General features: G+C 38.6%; 1 protein-coding gene across 2 annotated transcripts in view; it reads left to right on the forward strand.

Annotated features, from left to right (window-relative positions):
• The window catches only part of LOC145393517 (uncharacterized), a 136532-nt gene that overhangs the window by 88270 nt on the left and 33307 nt on the right, over positions 1-14955 (forward strand). For both annotated transcript variants that reach the window (XM_080267666.1, XM_080267667.1), the window contains exons 35-43: positions 1890-2108; positions 3630-3782; positions 4487-4632; positions 7599-7724; positions 8020-8152; positions 9904-10038; positions 10617-10799; positions 11949-12132; positions 13000-13123. In XM_080267666.1, the coding sequence (XP_080123792.1) occupies positions 1890-2108; positions 3630-3782; positions 4487-4632; positions 7599-7724; positions 8020-8152; positions 9904-10038; positions 10617-10799; positions 11949-12132; positions 13000-13123 (1403 nt within the window). The remainder of the gene's footprint in view (positions 1-1889; positions 2109-3629; positions 3783-4486; positions 4633-7598; positions 7725-8019; positions 8153-9903; positions 10039-10616; positions 10800-11948; positions 12133-12999; positions 13124-14955) is intronic.

Below are 14955 nucleotides of genomic sequence, written 5' to 3' on the forward strand. Positions count from 1 at the left end.
CAGGAGAATCAGCAGTTTAATATAAAACGCTGACTGGAAGATGGATTGCCTGGACCCATGTTTCCCATATGACATTCTGAAGAAATTCATTCATTCATTTCATTCCACCCCAAACGGGATTGAGGCGTCTGGCAATAGATAAATAGATAGATTTCATTCACCATCCAGTCCTACATTGCCCCATGAGAAGCGTAGGAGCCGGGGGCTAGGCAAGTAGGTCCTGGCATTTAAGATGAGAGTGACCAGCCTCACTCATCCCTGAGTGGCATTACGTGAGCAATAAACTCCAACCACCCTTTGGATATAAACCTACACAGGCACAGTCCGATTGGAGCACCTCAATTACCCACTAAACCACCAAGTGCCATAATTTGGTTATATGGTTACCACCCAGCATAGTAAATGGTTTCCTTGTGTACAGGAAACCATTTGGCTTGTCACTCAGTGTAGAGTCACTCTTAGGCAGAAGGTAGAGGAAAGAATGAAGGAAAGAAAGAAGAGGAAGTGCAATGCCACCCACAGGCAAAAGGAAGAGGAAAGAATGAAGGAAAGAAAGAGAGAAGAGGAAGGAAAGAAGAGAGGAAAGGGCAGACATCCAAAACAGCACTACATTAAGTGTGTGGATGGTGAGTGCCCCCACCTACCACACTTAAGATTGTAGTACCACCCTTTAAGTGTAGTACCACACTTAAAGATTGTAATACAGTGTAATAAAAACCCAAATATATAAACTGCTCTTCTTAAGTCCTCTGATGACAACACTGGTCATTCATATTGCATCAGGTAGACATTGCCCATGTATGGTTTCCAAAAGAAGAATGTTAAATGATATCACCAGTTTTGTCCACTAAAAAAACTGGTAGCACCCCTTCAGAGTCAGTTAGAATTGTCCATCTAAACATTTATTTCATCCATAGCAACATGGGTAATATTAATGAAAGTCTGAATGAACACATGATCGGCATTTTGTGTCTGACTGAAACTTGATTGTACGAAACTGTATTGATATTATTTGCAGCATTTTGTTTTGGCCTCATTCCATAAAGAGTGTTCCCAGGCCTGCTGCTCACCATCTGGATGAAGATGTAGTGCTCACTTACCATTCGCCATAGCATTTGCAGATGTTTGAGAGAAGTGTTATGATGGATGATTATAGGGTTTAATTGTTACCTTGTTTGCAGCTGAAGTTTGTATTTTATATGAATAATGTCATAAATCATGTAACTGTAAAGTTTCCTTTGGAAAATTTGTGCTTTAGAGAAACAAAAGACTTTATTCTCATTCTTTCTTGTTTGTACTATCATAATTATTATTAACTGTAGCAGTCTGAAAGTGTTAGACTATATAAAGAAAGTTGTAGAGAAAGAATGGGTGATTATGTAAAGAAAAAATGATAATTACCGAGAAGCATATACGCAGCTTGCCCTGATGTGAAGTAGGGATGCAAATGCTGTGCTGTAGTAATAGTAGTAGTAGTAGTAATTGTAATAGTAACCTCAGGTTCATATGGATGTGAACTGAGTGAACCATTGGAAACCATTAACTTCGGCTGAGTGCTTTCAGGGACCTTTTGTTGACAGTATATTAGAGGATTGTGTGTGTTGTGAAAGTGTGGTGGATTAGGTGAGAGTGAGGAGCATGAGGATACCCGGTACATTTGATACAATTTTTTGGCAGCCATTTATGGAAATTCCAGGCTAAGAAGATAAAAATCTGTAGTCTTTGTGGACTCCAGGAAGGCATTTGGTAGGATGGCCAGTATGACAGGCCACAGTTCTGCAGACACTAGGAGTCTGTTATACAGTATTTCCTGTAAGTATGTAAAGACTGTACTGTACAGTATATTACTCTCCCTGGTGTAACATTTTTATCATAATTGTTTTGCTTAGTTTCTTCCAGGGATTGAGTACTTGATAGTGGTTCACCTGGAAAACAATAATGGTGAGAGCAGTGAGCCCCAGAGCTTGAGTGTTACCACCCTGCCTACAAGTGAGCTAATCCAGGTCAGCATTGATGGGCCAACTGATGTAAGAGTAGATGTCAGCTACCCTTACATTGCTGTTGCAAGTACCTGCTTTGATTCTGAAGAAGAGAATCTTAAACTTGAGGTAAGTCTTTTGCCTTTTTAATTTGCCATACTTTTCACATTAGCTACAAGATTACTCACTGTGTCGCCAGTAATCTCATAATTGCTGGAATACAGTATCGAAGTGTGCCTGTTTCCATCAGGAGTAAATATTTCCCTTTTTACATCTAGAAACATGGCATATGTACCATATTCAGGGCTGTCATATAAACATATGATGTGAAAATAATGGTAACATATAAGAATCAGTGATACTTTGTTTGCATATGTAGGTGTCCCACATGATGGCTTACTAGCCCTTTGTGGCAACAACACTGTATGATGTTGTAATTTGTCATGTTCATATGGTGAAATGCACTAAAATATTAGTATATAATGTGACCAGTTTCATGCTGCACTCCAGTGATGTAGTTTTCCATTCACCAGTCATTTTATTTTTGAAAAATTCTTTTGCTAATTTGTGGAATCTCTTAGATTTGCCACTGGCATAGATGAACAGTCAATCATCTGTGCATTTATAAAGAGGGTGCAAGACATTTTGCTCATGTAATTGCATCATATGTCCCATTGGTCAGTGATGAGGGTTGTATCGGCTATTAGGAATTCCACCACTGGTCAGTAATATGTATCAGCTTATTGGAACCCCACGGCTGATCACCAGTTTATGTATCAGCTGAGGCGTGACTGCACTGTTCCAAGCAGGTTACCGAGATATAATACTCTGCCTGGTCAAAGTCACTTCCGGCTGACACTCTCCACCAATGTCTCTCTCACACACAGGAGATGGTGGGAATCGGTGTAGATCCTGTTGAAGGAATGGTAGGTAGGTAGCGTGTGCAGGTGACAGAAAACTGAGCAGATTTATCTCTCTTTATTGGCCACGGAAAGATATAACTGCGAGACAGAGAGAGCTCGGAGTAATACATCCTTTTTGTTTGAATGATAAGTGCATTCTGCTATAGCTAGCCGGCTTCCCTGCTGGGAGTGGCCCTTGGGTCAGCATAATATAGAGGTGCCAAACTCCACAGACAACTGGGATTTATACATGAATAGAAGTATCACAACTTTACCTTGCACATTATACACCTCAGTAAAGTAGTATTGATTACATTAAAGTATACCAATGGGGTATATGTGTTCCCCCAAGACTTAACATATATACAATTCATATTTCTCTATCACCTTCCCTCACCCTCTTTGTTTATGATAGAAAATGCTGGGCTTTGCAAGTCTGGTCGCTCATACGTTCCCATGCCACACTTTATAGTAAGATGGTGTTTGGTTGATTATCATCACACTCTCTTATACACTCTTTAATTACATCTAAACACCTTTGTATGTAATATGTGAAAACAGTGTGAGACTTCAACTCATCATGGAAACGATGTCCGGCACCAGAACAAGGGGCAAGATCAACTTGGTATGGCAGTGAAGTGGGTTGTTTACATTTGGTGGGCCAGTTGGTAAAGAAAGTGGTAAAGTTCAGTAAACTGCAGATGAAAACTGATTTTGTTTAGGCTGTGCAAGATACCTTGTCTTTCAGTACATATGGAATGTGGCTGGAGTGGGAAATGTTGCAGCATTGCGTCAAAGAGGACAGAGAATGAAGCTGCCACCTTATGCATTGCGTGGTGGTGAGGTCTACAGGCTGAGTGTTGTGGTAATGGCAGCTCAAGATCCTTCTGTCATAGGAGTCGTAAGTATGCTGTAGTTCAGGGCTGAAATATTTAAAACCATATTTGATACCTCACCCATGTCTTTCTCAGTCTATCTCTTCATCTGTCAGTGTCATCATTACCATAATTAGAAGTTGTTAAAGTTCAACAAATCAGTGAATCAAAGGAATGAAAAGTTGCGCCTCAGTCACTTTATCATTTTGTTTTCATTAGAAACAATGAGACCCATTCTCTAAGAGGAACATGGTTATATTTTTTCTTTGTATTGGGGTAAAGCTGCATAAAACCATTTTTAGCTCTGAATTACACTGGCGCTAGTCTGCATGCTGGGGTTTGCCGAGTCAGTGACTTGCAATCCAGTAAGAGTGGTGCAGGCTCCATACCCTCCACCTCAGGTTGTCCAGCTTTTTAAAAATGCAATTGCACATGAAAAAGGTTACATCCCATTTTAACTTTGCATTTAACGGAATGGCTTCTTTCCCAAAGACATTATGAAGCACATGTTGGGGAGTGAATCAGTATGTTCATGATATGTACCTGAGAAATTTGAAGGCTAGATGATTAGGGAATGGGTTTGTGGAACATTTTAGCAGGATGCTTAATATTTTTCCTACTTCTGTACTTTCCTATTTCTATTTGGGGATCTCTTCCAACCCACATATGAGTGGGAAGTACAGCTAGGGTGGTGGTGATGATGTCATTGACATTTTATTTTTCTCCACAGGGCCATTTGGAAGTGAGAACACTAAGTCAAGGCATAAGAGTTGTCACATCAGCTGACTCCTTGAAGATAGGCTCTGTCTCTCCAATAAAGATAGATGCTTCAAGCTCTGTTGATTTGGATAACCAAGAAGGCTCACTTATGTACAGGTGAGTTTATGACGTGAAGTACATGACTGTCTGGTTTTATCCAAAGGTGGCAGGCTGCTGATAGCTGTTTTGCACTGCTCCTCACACAGCTTCTTTGTACTTCTTCTAATATTTCACAACTTTTATGAAAGATTTCACTTTCAAAACATTATTAACATAGGTCTGATGCAATCAAAATACCTTTTAATATATTAGAAGTCGATTTACTGATAATGGGGCTTCGAGAAGAAAAAGTTCCAGGCTGGAGGATGCGGTGTTGTCACACAGAGCATAAACAGGAGAGAGCAGGCGTCTCTCCACTTCCCTCAGTAAGCGGTCAGCCTTGTGTTAGGAACCCTTATGATATAACTTTTAATCTACCTACGCTATTTCCTTTTTGTAATGTGGGTAAATATCACAAAATACTGTATATAGGAATTCATTGGCAACACATGAGTCTCAAGTGTAGGCGTTCAACTGAAAAAAATAAATGCTGAATCAATGTAAAGAATACATAACATCATGGTAAAAATGTATAAGAACATGGGATATTATGGTGTCAGGTGTAAAAATGTTATTGGCATTTATTTTCAATTTATATGCTTCACTGTCATTCTGTCTCTCTCTCTCTCTCTTCCTTCAGCCACATTTATGAACTGCTCCTTTTTCTTACTGCATATCTTTCATTCAACATATGAGGTACTTAGAGACACAGGCATATCAGCTAGCCATGTGATTATTTGATTTATGTTGTCATAGGATCTCTAGCCATGAAATATTGCAGTTCATGTTTACATCTCAATGGAACAGTCAAAAGTTCATTGTAAGGATTGAAAAATTTCAGTCGTATTGTCCAACCAATTTATTGACAACGTATCCATGTTTGTTATTCATACTGGAGATAATTTCAGTTTCATCATCATCATCATCATCATCATGGTCATTATCAAATTTCCCCCCTAAAAAATGATATGAATAGGATCTCGAAATAGGAATGGGCATAAAGTAAGAGAATTATCTGTGGAGGTCCCTGTTAAATGAGTCAGATAGCCATTCACTCATTTACTATGCTATGGAAATCATGACTTCACCTCAGAGGCCAAAAAGAATCCACAGAAGCTTATCCACAAGGCAGTTGGTAGTTAATACAGTATAGTAATCATCATCATTATTGTTTTTACTTTCTCATTTAAGGGCGTGGTGAGGCAAGATCCAGTAATAAGGAGAGAGAAAGGGTGAAAGTTAGAAAACAATCACCAGTATTCCCAGTGAAATGGGCCACATAGTCATTCACAAATCATTCAAGCTCCAGAATCCTGGTTCCCCATCATGGGCCTACCTGTATGGCAGGGCTATTCAACTGGCGGCCTGCAGACCAAATCTGGCCCTTGAGTCATTTTTGTTTGGGCCTTTGACTGACTCAGGAGAATGAAAATAAAGAATCTATCTATCTATCTATCTATAGCCCGACACCCTAATCCCGCAAAGGGTGGCCGCAGACAAAATGCCTCCAAGTCGCTCTGTCACCCACCATTTGACTACCCTCCCCACAACTCACCCCCCCCCCTCCCTCATATACCTCTCAACTCCATCCCTCCACCTCAGAAAGTTTTGCACTTTTCTTCTTTTTTTATGTATTCATCAGAAAATGTATGTGCAAATAATATATGAATTTCTCATTTCTTTCTGTGTATAAGTGTTTAGACAGAGAGAAAAAATACAGGTAAATAATGTATGGCCCTTTTGTCAGTCTGAATTTCATAATTCAGCCCTACTTCTAGAGTATTTGAATAGCCCTGCTGTTTGGGAATTTTTCTTAGTCATTACTCTTTATGAATGCACATCATATACACCTTCCAAAGTCAGGTCATCAACCAAATGAAAAAGTATATCTTAATTTTGAGATGTCTTATGATGGATGGATGGATGGATTGAGATGTCTTGCCACATAGTGCAAGACTGGTCATAGTGAGTGGGAGGGAAGAACAAGGGAAGACCATTATAGAGTTTACCAGAGGCCTACATGAATGTATGGGATGAGTAATTAACTGTACTTGTCAGTTTCAGCAAAGTAAAGCTGTCTCCAGTTCATCAGAAAGTAAATTTCTCTCTTTTTATCCAGTAACTTACCTGGTTACCAGATGATTAATATTGCATTAGCACTTCCTATACTAAGCATGAAACCAGATGGAGAATGGCAGTTCCTATGCTAGGCATGAAACCAGATTGAAATCTCATTATTATTCACTCTACCCTTATTCTCCACATCAGAACTCCCTCCATAATTTTCATTATCAGATCTAACAGTTTCAAACCCATATACAGTAGTTACTGTGACAGAGAGCACCACTCCTTTATTAATTCTGACAAGCACACTGTTCAACCAGTTGTCTGGGACAGATCTCACATTTTAATGACAATTATTAGAACATCTAGCACTAATCATATTCATAGGCAGATGATAAGAATTACTAACTACAAAGCTAATAGCTCCTTTAGTGCTAGGATTTAAATCTTGGTGCTGGCAGCTGAAGTCAGTCAACTCAAGTGTCCATCCTTCCACTGTGGTATAGTATGGTAGGTAAAATTTGTTATTACCTACAGTAGGGGAGGTGATTGAGGTAACCTGGATGAGAAGTGACTTCTATTCCAGAATAGTGGATGAATAACCAACTGCAGGCTCAGAGGCCTAAGCAATGGAGATCAGCACCATAGCCAAGTGTCTCATGGTACCTGGCCCCTCCCTTACCTTTTCATTCTTACATTCCAAGTGCGGGAATAGGAGGATTATAAAATTACACCAAATTTAGTAAACAGTTTGAATACATGTACTGATGTCATTGATTTTTCACCTTGGTCATACTTGGACAGATATATTTAGCTGAGACAAATCTCCAGCAGCAGAAGAGGTCATGGGGCAGTAACTGAAAACAGGTTGTGTTATGTACCGCAGGAAGGTTTATGTGTGTGTGCATATGCTTTCTTAGGTGGTCGTGTCAAACTGAGGAGGAACTATGCTACGTTAATGGACAGTTGCTGGAAGAAGTTTTGTCTTATGATCAGATTACTTCCCCAACCCTAGAAGTCCCTGCTGCCTTGCTGCCTTCTGGCAGGTTAGTGTCTGCTTCAGACTAATGCTTTCTTGACCTGGTTTGAACAGCTAACTTATTAAAGAGTCTAATGAATCTTCACCATCATGTTGCAATTTGTATTTTTGGAAGTCTTTTGTATTAAGCAGGGTCAGAGTACATTAATTTGAAGGTTATATTTTCATTTATGGTTATTTTGCATGTAGTAATTTAATGTGACATTGTTGTAAGTTGGCATACAGTATACTTTTTGTACCTGTACTGTAATGTGATAGTAGTAATGCTTTGAAGCTAACTTTTTTTTTTTTTTTTTCCCCAGATATGTATTTACTGTAGAAGTGAGGAAGAACAGGGTGGCTGCTGAGAAGGATGTGGAGGTTGAAATAGTGGCAGGCAGGTGTGCAGTACTTGAAACACAGCCTCCTGCTGATTTTGTTAATCCACTGAAAAGGGTATAGTAAATTCTTTTGCACAAAGAAATTCGAGGTTTTCTTTAGTAACTTTATTTTGCTGATAGTTTTGCAGGAATTTATGCTTGTTGCTGGTATGTGAAAATGTCAAATATATTAGCACTCCAGTAATTGGGCATGCTGTAAGGTATGACGTAGTTAAAATAACTGTTATGTAATGTTTACTGCTGTATCAGATTGGTTGGCTCTGGACATTTTTTATTTTATTTAAGCCAGAGTTTTAGGCTGAACACTGTAAGCAAATGTCTGGCAGATTATTATTGTTAGAACTATTATGGTATATATATATATATATATATATATATATATATATATATATATATATATATACACACACACTGTATATCATCATCATCATCAATATCATTATTCTAACCCACTTGGCTGCTAATACATGTGGTAGGAAGGGTCCAGTACTAGAAACAGGAAGACATGTAATTTATGGAACCAATGGTACAGCGCCTAGTGAGCCACACTTGTCTGTACTCATATAAAAGCTCTCACTTCCATCTTGCCTGTAAACCATCCACCTTTTTTTTTTTTTTTTTTATGTGTGTGCTTCATAACTCTTATGGGAGAAACCATTCCACCAGCTGCATAGCTAGAAATGGAGTGTAAACCTCATTGAGTATATTTTTATATATTGGTGACCATCATCCACTCACTTGATGTAGTGCTGCCTACTTCTTTCTTCCTTTTTCTCATTCTGTATCTGCTCTTCTCTCTTCCTACCTCTCCCTTTCCTTCCTGTCATGTGTTTTTACTCCTCTTTCCGTTTCAGGTGCTCCTACACTGAGTGACAATCTTAATTGTTTCTTGTAGCCCAGGAAACCATTGACAGTGCTGGTTGATAACCATATAACCAGGTAATAGGATGATGTGGAGTCTGCTGTGGTGCGCATATTAACTGGGTGAAGAGATGTAAATGTAGTGTCCATCCAGGAACCAAACCTTCATACTTTTCCCAATGCCTTGCTCTTGTGAGGTGCTGTCAACCATAAGGGAACATCAGTTTAGTACACACATGACCTTGCAGGGGTGATAGCTTACCTACAGTGGATGAGCCTGCGTGGCCAAACAGATCAAGGTTGATCAACAACAACAATAACCATTTCTGTCTTTCATTTCTTTTGCTTCCTCATCTACCATACCTTCCTGTGTCGTTTTGATCATAGCCAGCTATCGTCTAGACCTGTAGAAGTAAATTTAGTTGGAAGTGCCCTGAACTGAGAAAAGGATAACATAAGTGGCTGTACAATACTGTATTGTTACCAGATATATGTAAACCTGTACAGTACCAGTATATCATTGCAAACTCTGTTGATAATGTCTCTTAGCTACTTATTTTTGTTCGTTTTCATGTTTCTGACTCCAGTTGTCTGTGTATTGATGAAGCAATGTAGGAACCTAAGTAGCCAGCACCTGTCTTATAAGTAGATTTGAACGGTACTGTATTTCTTGTAGTTTAGGAGGGGAAGGGGGGACATGTGCCTAGGGGTTCATTTCTTCTTAGAGTCATTTCTCCAGATAAATTATGATAATAATGATAATGTTGCTGATGTCACAAAGGGTTTTTCCAGGTCATCCCAAACCATGTGAGAGTGAATTATTGTATGATGATGGTGAATTTTCTTACTCTTCAGTGTCCTGGGAAATGGGGATAGAATTATGATGAACAGTATGATTCTGGAAGACAGTACGAGATAACTTTTATTTATTTATTTTTTTAATAGATACAAGTTCCAACTTTCATCACTGGGCCAAGGAATGTTTCTGATCTAGAAGTTTACTGGACGGCTGTGGAGGAGACCGGGTTTGCGAATGTTGACATATCTCGCTTGGCCTCTGGTAGAGTGACAGTTCTGAAGGTTAGTGGAGAATTTTCAAACCTCTGTGTTAGTTTGGTTATTACATTTATTGGTATCAACCATAACATTATTTTTAGTATATTTTTGGAAAGTACCGTTAATGAGTACAGTAGTTAGGCATCAGAAATTCATGTGAAACTTTTTTTTTTTTTTTTTTTTTTTTTTTTTTTTTTTAAATGCTAAGAGAAGTGCAGGTCCAGAAGTCAGGGTTGACTCAATCGTTTTCTGTATGTGTCTTTATGTCTTCCAGCTTCGCAGTTTACAATATTTATATTTACCATTTTCAGTAATTATATCTGTGTCAGATTATATTGGTAGGGTGCTTAACAATAGTTCTAGTGGGGATGGGAATGGGTCAGTGAAAAAATAAAAACTAGTGGACCAGTCTTGCTTTCCTGTATTTCCCATAAAGTTTTAACTCAGATATATGCAGAAAATTGTCAGGGCCAATATCCACGTACAGTACCACTGTAAATAGGGAGGTCTTCTTTATTATACCCCTTGATTTTTTCCCATTACTGTTTATTGGTATGATATAACTGAGGTATATTTCACTAAATCCAAGATATTCTTGCCAGGTGCCACCAGAGCAACGAGAATATGATCTAGTCTTACCTAGACCAGGAAAAGGTGGCTTCCCTGGTCTAGTTGGTGGGGTGGCCTACAAATTCCGTATTGGGGTGAAGATGCCTAGAGGTGTTACCTGCCATAGTGATATCATCCTCAGAACCAACTCACTTCCTGCAGACGGTGTTGTCCAGGTGCGTCTTCAACGTAGTAGGTACTGCACAGTACATACTCACATATAGAGTGAGTTAAAGAAATTAATCATTATCATCTTCATTTTCCATGTACTTTAAGAGGTATGAGCACTTTCTTATTTTGGAACATTAATCATAGGTGACTGGAAATTTCTGGTTATGAAATCCATGATAAAGTTTCTCACATCTAGTTCAATATAGAATATGAGACTACTTATTGTTATTGTTGTTATGGTCCCATGCTTATCTGAATGATAACCATGTAGGCTGCATGCTTAAGTTGTCTCTGCTGCAGGCCATGATTTGCAACACATTTGTTAGGATGGAGTTCTAGCCCCTATTACTGTGCCATTTAGTTGCCTCTCACAATAGACAGAGCATATTATGGGAATTTTCTCTCCTCTTTCTCCATAGAAGTCTTTGATATCATTGATATACAAAACATATTCTTATGTAGTCATAAAATATGGTGCAGAACTTTCCAGTTATTTTTATTTTAAGCTGTTGATAAGATGAATACTTGTTAAGTGATTTCTAATGTAAGCTATCTCTAGTCAGTACATGCTCAGTTCCAATAGATCACTGTGGATGGTCTTTACAAAGAAATTTCCTCATAGTTTGTGACCCAGTAATAACATATTTTATTGTATTATTTCATCCCAAGAATTTGCCATCTCATCTTCTGCCTGTCCCTCATCCTCTGCTGTATAATACATAATTTTACTTATAGAATAATATACAGTACTCAAGAGCTCTGTATGTTTCTTTCATTTTTAATTCCTTCTTATGGAAAAGCTTAATGCTGTATAAATCTCCCCACACATACCACCGAACCCACACCAAGCACTTGCGTGGATAGATATACAGTACTTGCCTCATCACTCTGAGCTTGTTCCAGTCAGGGACATTCATACCTTTTCAGTCATGTTTATAAGTCTATACAAGTTTGCCTTTTTCAGCAGGAATCATTATAGAATGTAGGATTTTTCACATTCATTCATTTTTGTTGTGACTCAGTTATCCTGTACATTTGGTGATAACGTAGAATATCATTTGATGTTTATGATGATGTTCTGGGGAATATATTACAGTCATTCCAAAGTATAATTTAACATGGTACATGATGCTAATCTGCATTCCCTTTTTCAGGTCAAACCAACCAGTGGGGAAGCTCTTGTTACCAACTTTATGTTTAGTGCACCTGGTTGGACAGATTTACCCACAGATCTCCCCTTGTATTATTATTTTGGATATGACACAGGAGGAGGACCAGTTGTTTGGAGTGGACCATATTTTGAAGAAGAACCTGTGGTTAATCTAACTCTTCCACTTGGTAAGGGATACTAAAGAGAAGATACAACATTAATGAAAGACTATCTATCTATCTATAGCCCAATGCCCTAATCCCACAAAGGGTGGCCTCAGACAAAACGCCTCCAAGTCGCTCTGTCACCCACCATTTGACTGCCCTCCCCCCCGACTCTCTCCCCTCTCCCTCATATACTTCGCAACTCAATCCCTCCACCTCATCCTCGGTCTCTCCCTCCCTCTCCCTCCCTCCACTTCACCTACATATGCCCTCTTAGTCAGTCTTTCAGACACAATAATATTTATATGCTTTTATGCATTATGGAAGAAGGAGGTAAATGATGATCTAGGAAGAAAAATGAATGTGAGCTACACTGAAAACGGGAAGTTATTCTAGAAAGAGTTGCGGAAATGTAGAAGTGAAAGCGGAAAGAAATGTGATGGTGTGAAGGATGCAGGCGGTACAACACCAGGGTCCTTCAGGTCCCTTCCTGTCTCCTGAAAGGAGGATGGTGAACTGCAGTAGAAAAGTTTCAGCCTTCAGTACACCAGGTTCACATTCAGGTGTTCCTGAGGCCAAAACAACAACCTCATTTTTCATGCATCAAATGTTATATTCCATAAGTGCAATACTTCAGGGTAATAAGAACCAATATAAGAGAGATAAATGCTGTTCTAAGCTTTTTTGTTTTATTGATGATTTTTTCCCGCATATCCTGCCAATTTAGTAATAAAAAAAGAAGTACAGTATGTGAACTTTGTTCCTGAGCCTATTAACAACTTTTTTGTGAATGTATTTTATATTGTTAAGTCTTACTCTTTCCTAAGAGAATCATTGATTTTTATCTGTTAAAAACTAAATGTGGATTATTGGTGTTTACTCTTCCTTCAGGAAATGAGGAAGGAAAGGTGAAGTCCTTAGTGCGGGTGTGTGATGTATATAAAGCATGTGCAGTGAAGGAGGGGCCAATAATTTCCCTATCCCTGCCTGATGAACTGCCCCCATCAACTCTAAGGTCAGTACTGTATAACGAGTCTAACCTATCCCAAAAAGTGCCATAGCTTTGTGTGCTTATTTGCTCTATTCATTTGATGCTTTCATTCTTTTTTGGCTTTTTGACAGGTAATATCTTTAAAGAAAAATAAGCAAAACAAAACATGCAGATTGTAAAGACTGTGAGGTGAACCTGAATTCCAGGGGTATGAATGGTGTGTGAATAAGTGTCTGTTCCATTTCACTAGGCATTCTGTTGATAGTCCTCCCTCTTTTATGCTTTCTTTTTCCTTGTTTTTTGTACTCTACTTCACCCCATCCTTAAGTTGAAGAAAGGTCAGGATGATGATGATGATAATGATAATGAATTCTGTCATGTATCAGATTGTTTCATTATCACAGTCAGCAACCCCCCCCCCTTTTTTTTCATTAAATGAGAATTAGACTTTGAATGACTCTGATGATCTGCAACAAATTTGTCAGTTGAATAAATGGTTAGAATTTCATTGTTTCAATTGTTCTGAGAGGAAAATGAGCCATGGAATATAAAAATTTGTAGTTTAAAGTGCTTAAATGGTGTTGTCATAGAAATAGAGTCGATATAAAAAGGGTGGTGAAAAGAGTATCAGTGTCTCAGGTTGAGAGTGCAATGAGGCATTAAATGACACAAAGAACATATCTTGATACAGTATATGAGTGTGTGAAAAAAGCAGAGCAGTGAAGTTAAATAAGCAAATAAATTGGTAATGAAAGAGTGAAGAATGGAGATAGATCAATACAGTATGAATGACCCTCTGCCCATTTATCTGTCACGTTTAACCTGCTGTGTGCCAGTGCTGTTTTAAAACGGTCTGACATAACTCCGCGACCAGTGCCAGTGCAGTTTTAAAATGGTCTAATATAAAAACATTCACTGTGACTGCATTTTTCAAGATTCGTGGGTAAAAATTGGCAGGCACGTAAGGTAACTGCTCCTCTACCATCCCCCAGGCTGTCAAGGCCATACACTCACTCGCTCCCCCCTTCACACTCGCTCTGCCTCACTCTGCCTGTGTGCCTCACCCAGTGCTGTACATAGTGAAGGCATTTTGTAAATATTTTCATGTAAGTGTAAGTTGCAATTATTATCTTGTAAGTGTAAGGACTATATAGTGAAGTCAAGTTGTAAATACCTTCTTGTAAGTGCCAAGACTGTATATAACGAAGTCAGGTTGTACCTATCTTCAAGTAGGTGTAAGGTAATGCATTCACAGTGAGAAAGACGCAAATTGTGATAGATGCTGAAGTAATAAGTAATCAGAAAAGTGTACTGAGCATTGCTATACCTTCCCAGCATAAATAACTGAATATACCTTACATAGAAAATGGCTTTGTCTCACGTACGTGGTGAGCGTGAGAGAGTGGTTATACCTGTACATGAGTATGCCGGACTAAAAAAAAAAAACATTTCCAAGCCTCAGTGAGCATTTTAATGGCAAAATTTGTTGTTTCCACATCAAAATCTATCATTTCAGCCAAAAAAGAAAAGGTCGAAAAATGGCCAGCACTGGGGTGACCCATAGGGCTAAAAATAGCCGGCACGTGGCGGGTTAAATGAAATCTGATGACATATTGAGATACCTCATACACAAATGAACAAAAACAGGCATGGGTAAATATATAACACCCAGCTTCATTGGTGGAGGTAATACAATATAAATGAATAGATTGTTTGCCTGTGAGTTGGTGTCATTTTTTGTGGATAATGCATTTGTTACAAAGTATTTCTATTTTAATGGTAGGTGTGCCAACCTTGTATCTGGAACAAAGAGTGAAGAATTCGGATAAATATGGGGAAAAAAATATTGCCTATGC

Source organism: Coenobita brevimanus, chromosome 24 (genome assembly GCF_032717465.1).
Source record: "Coenobita brevimanus isolate Jiangsu-jjx chromosome 24, ASM3271746v2, whole genome shotgun sequence".
In the NCBI taxonomy this organism is placed as follows: domain Eukaryota; kingdom Metazoa; phylum Arthropoda; class Malacostraca; order Decapoda; family Coenobitidae; genus Coenobita; species Coenobita brevimanus.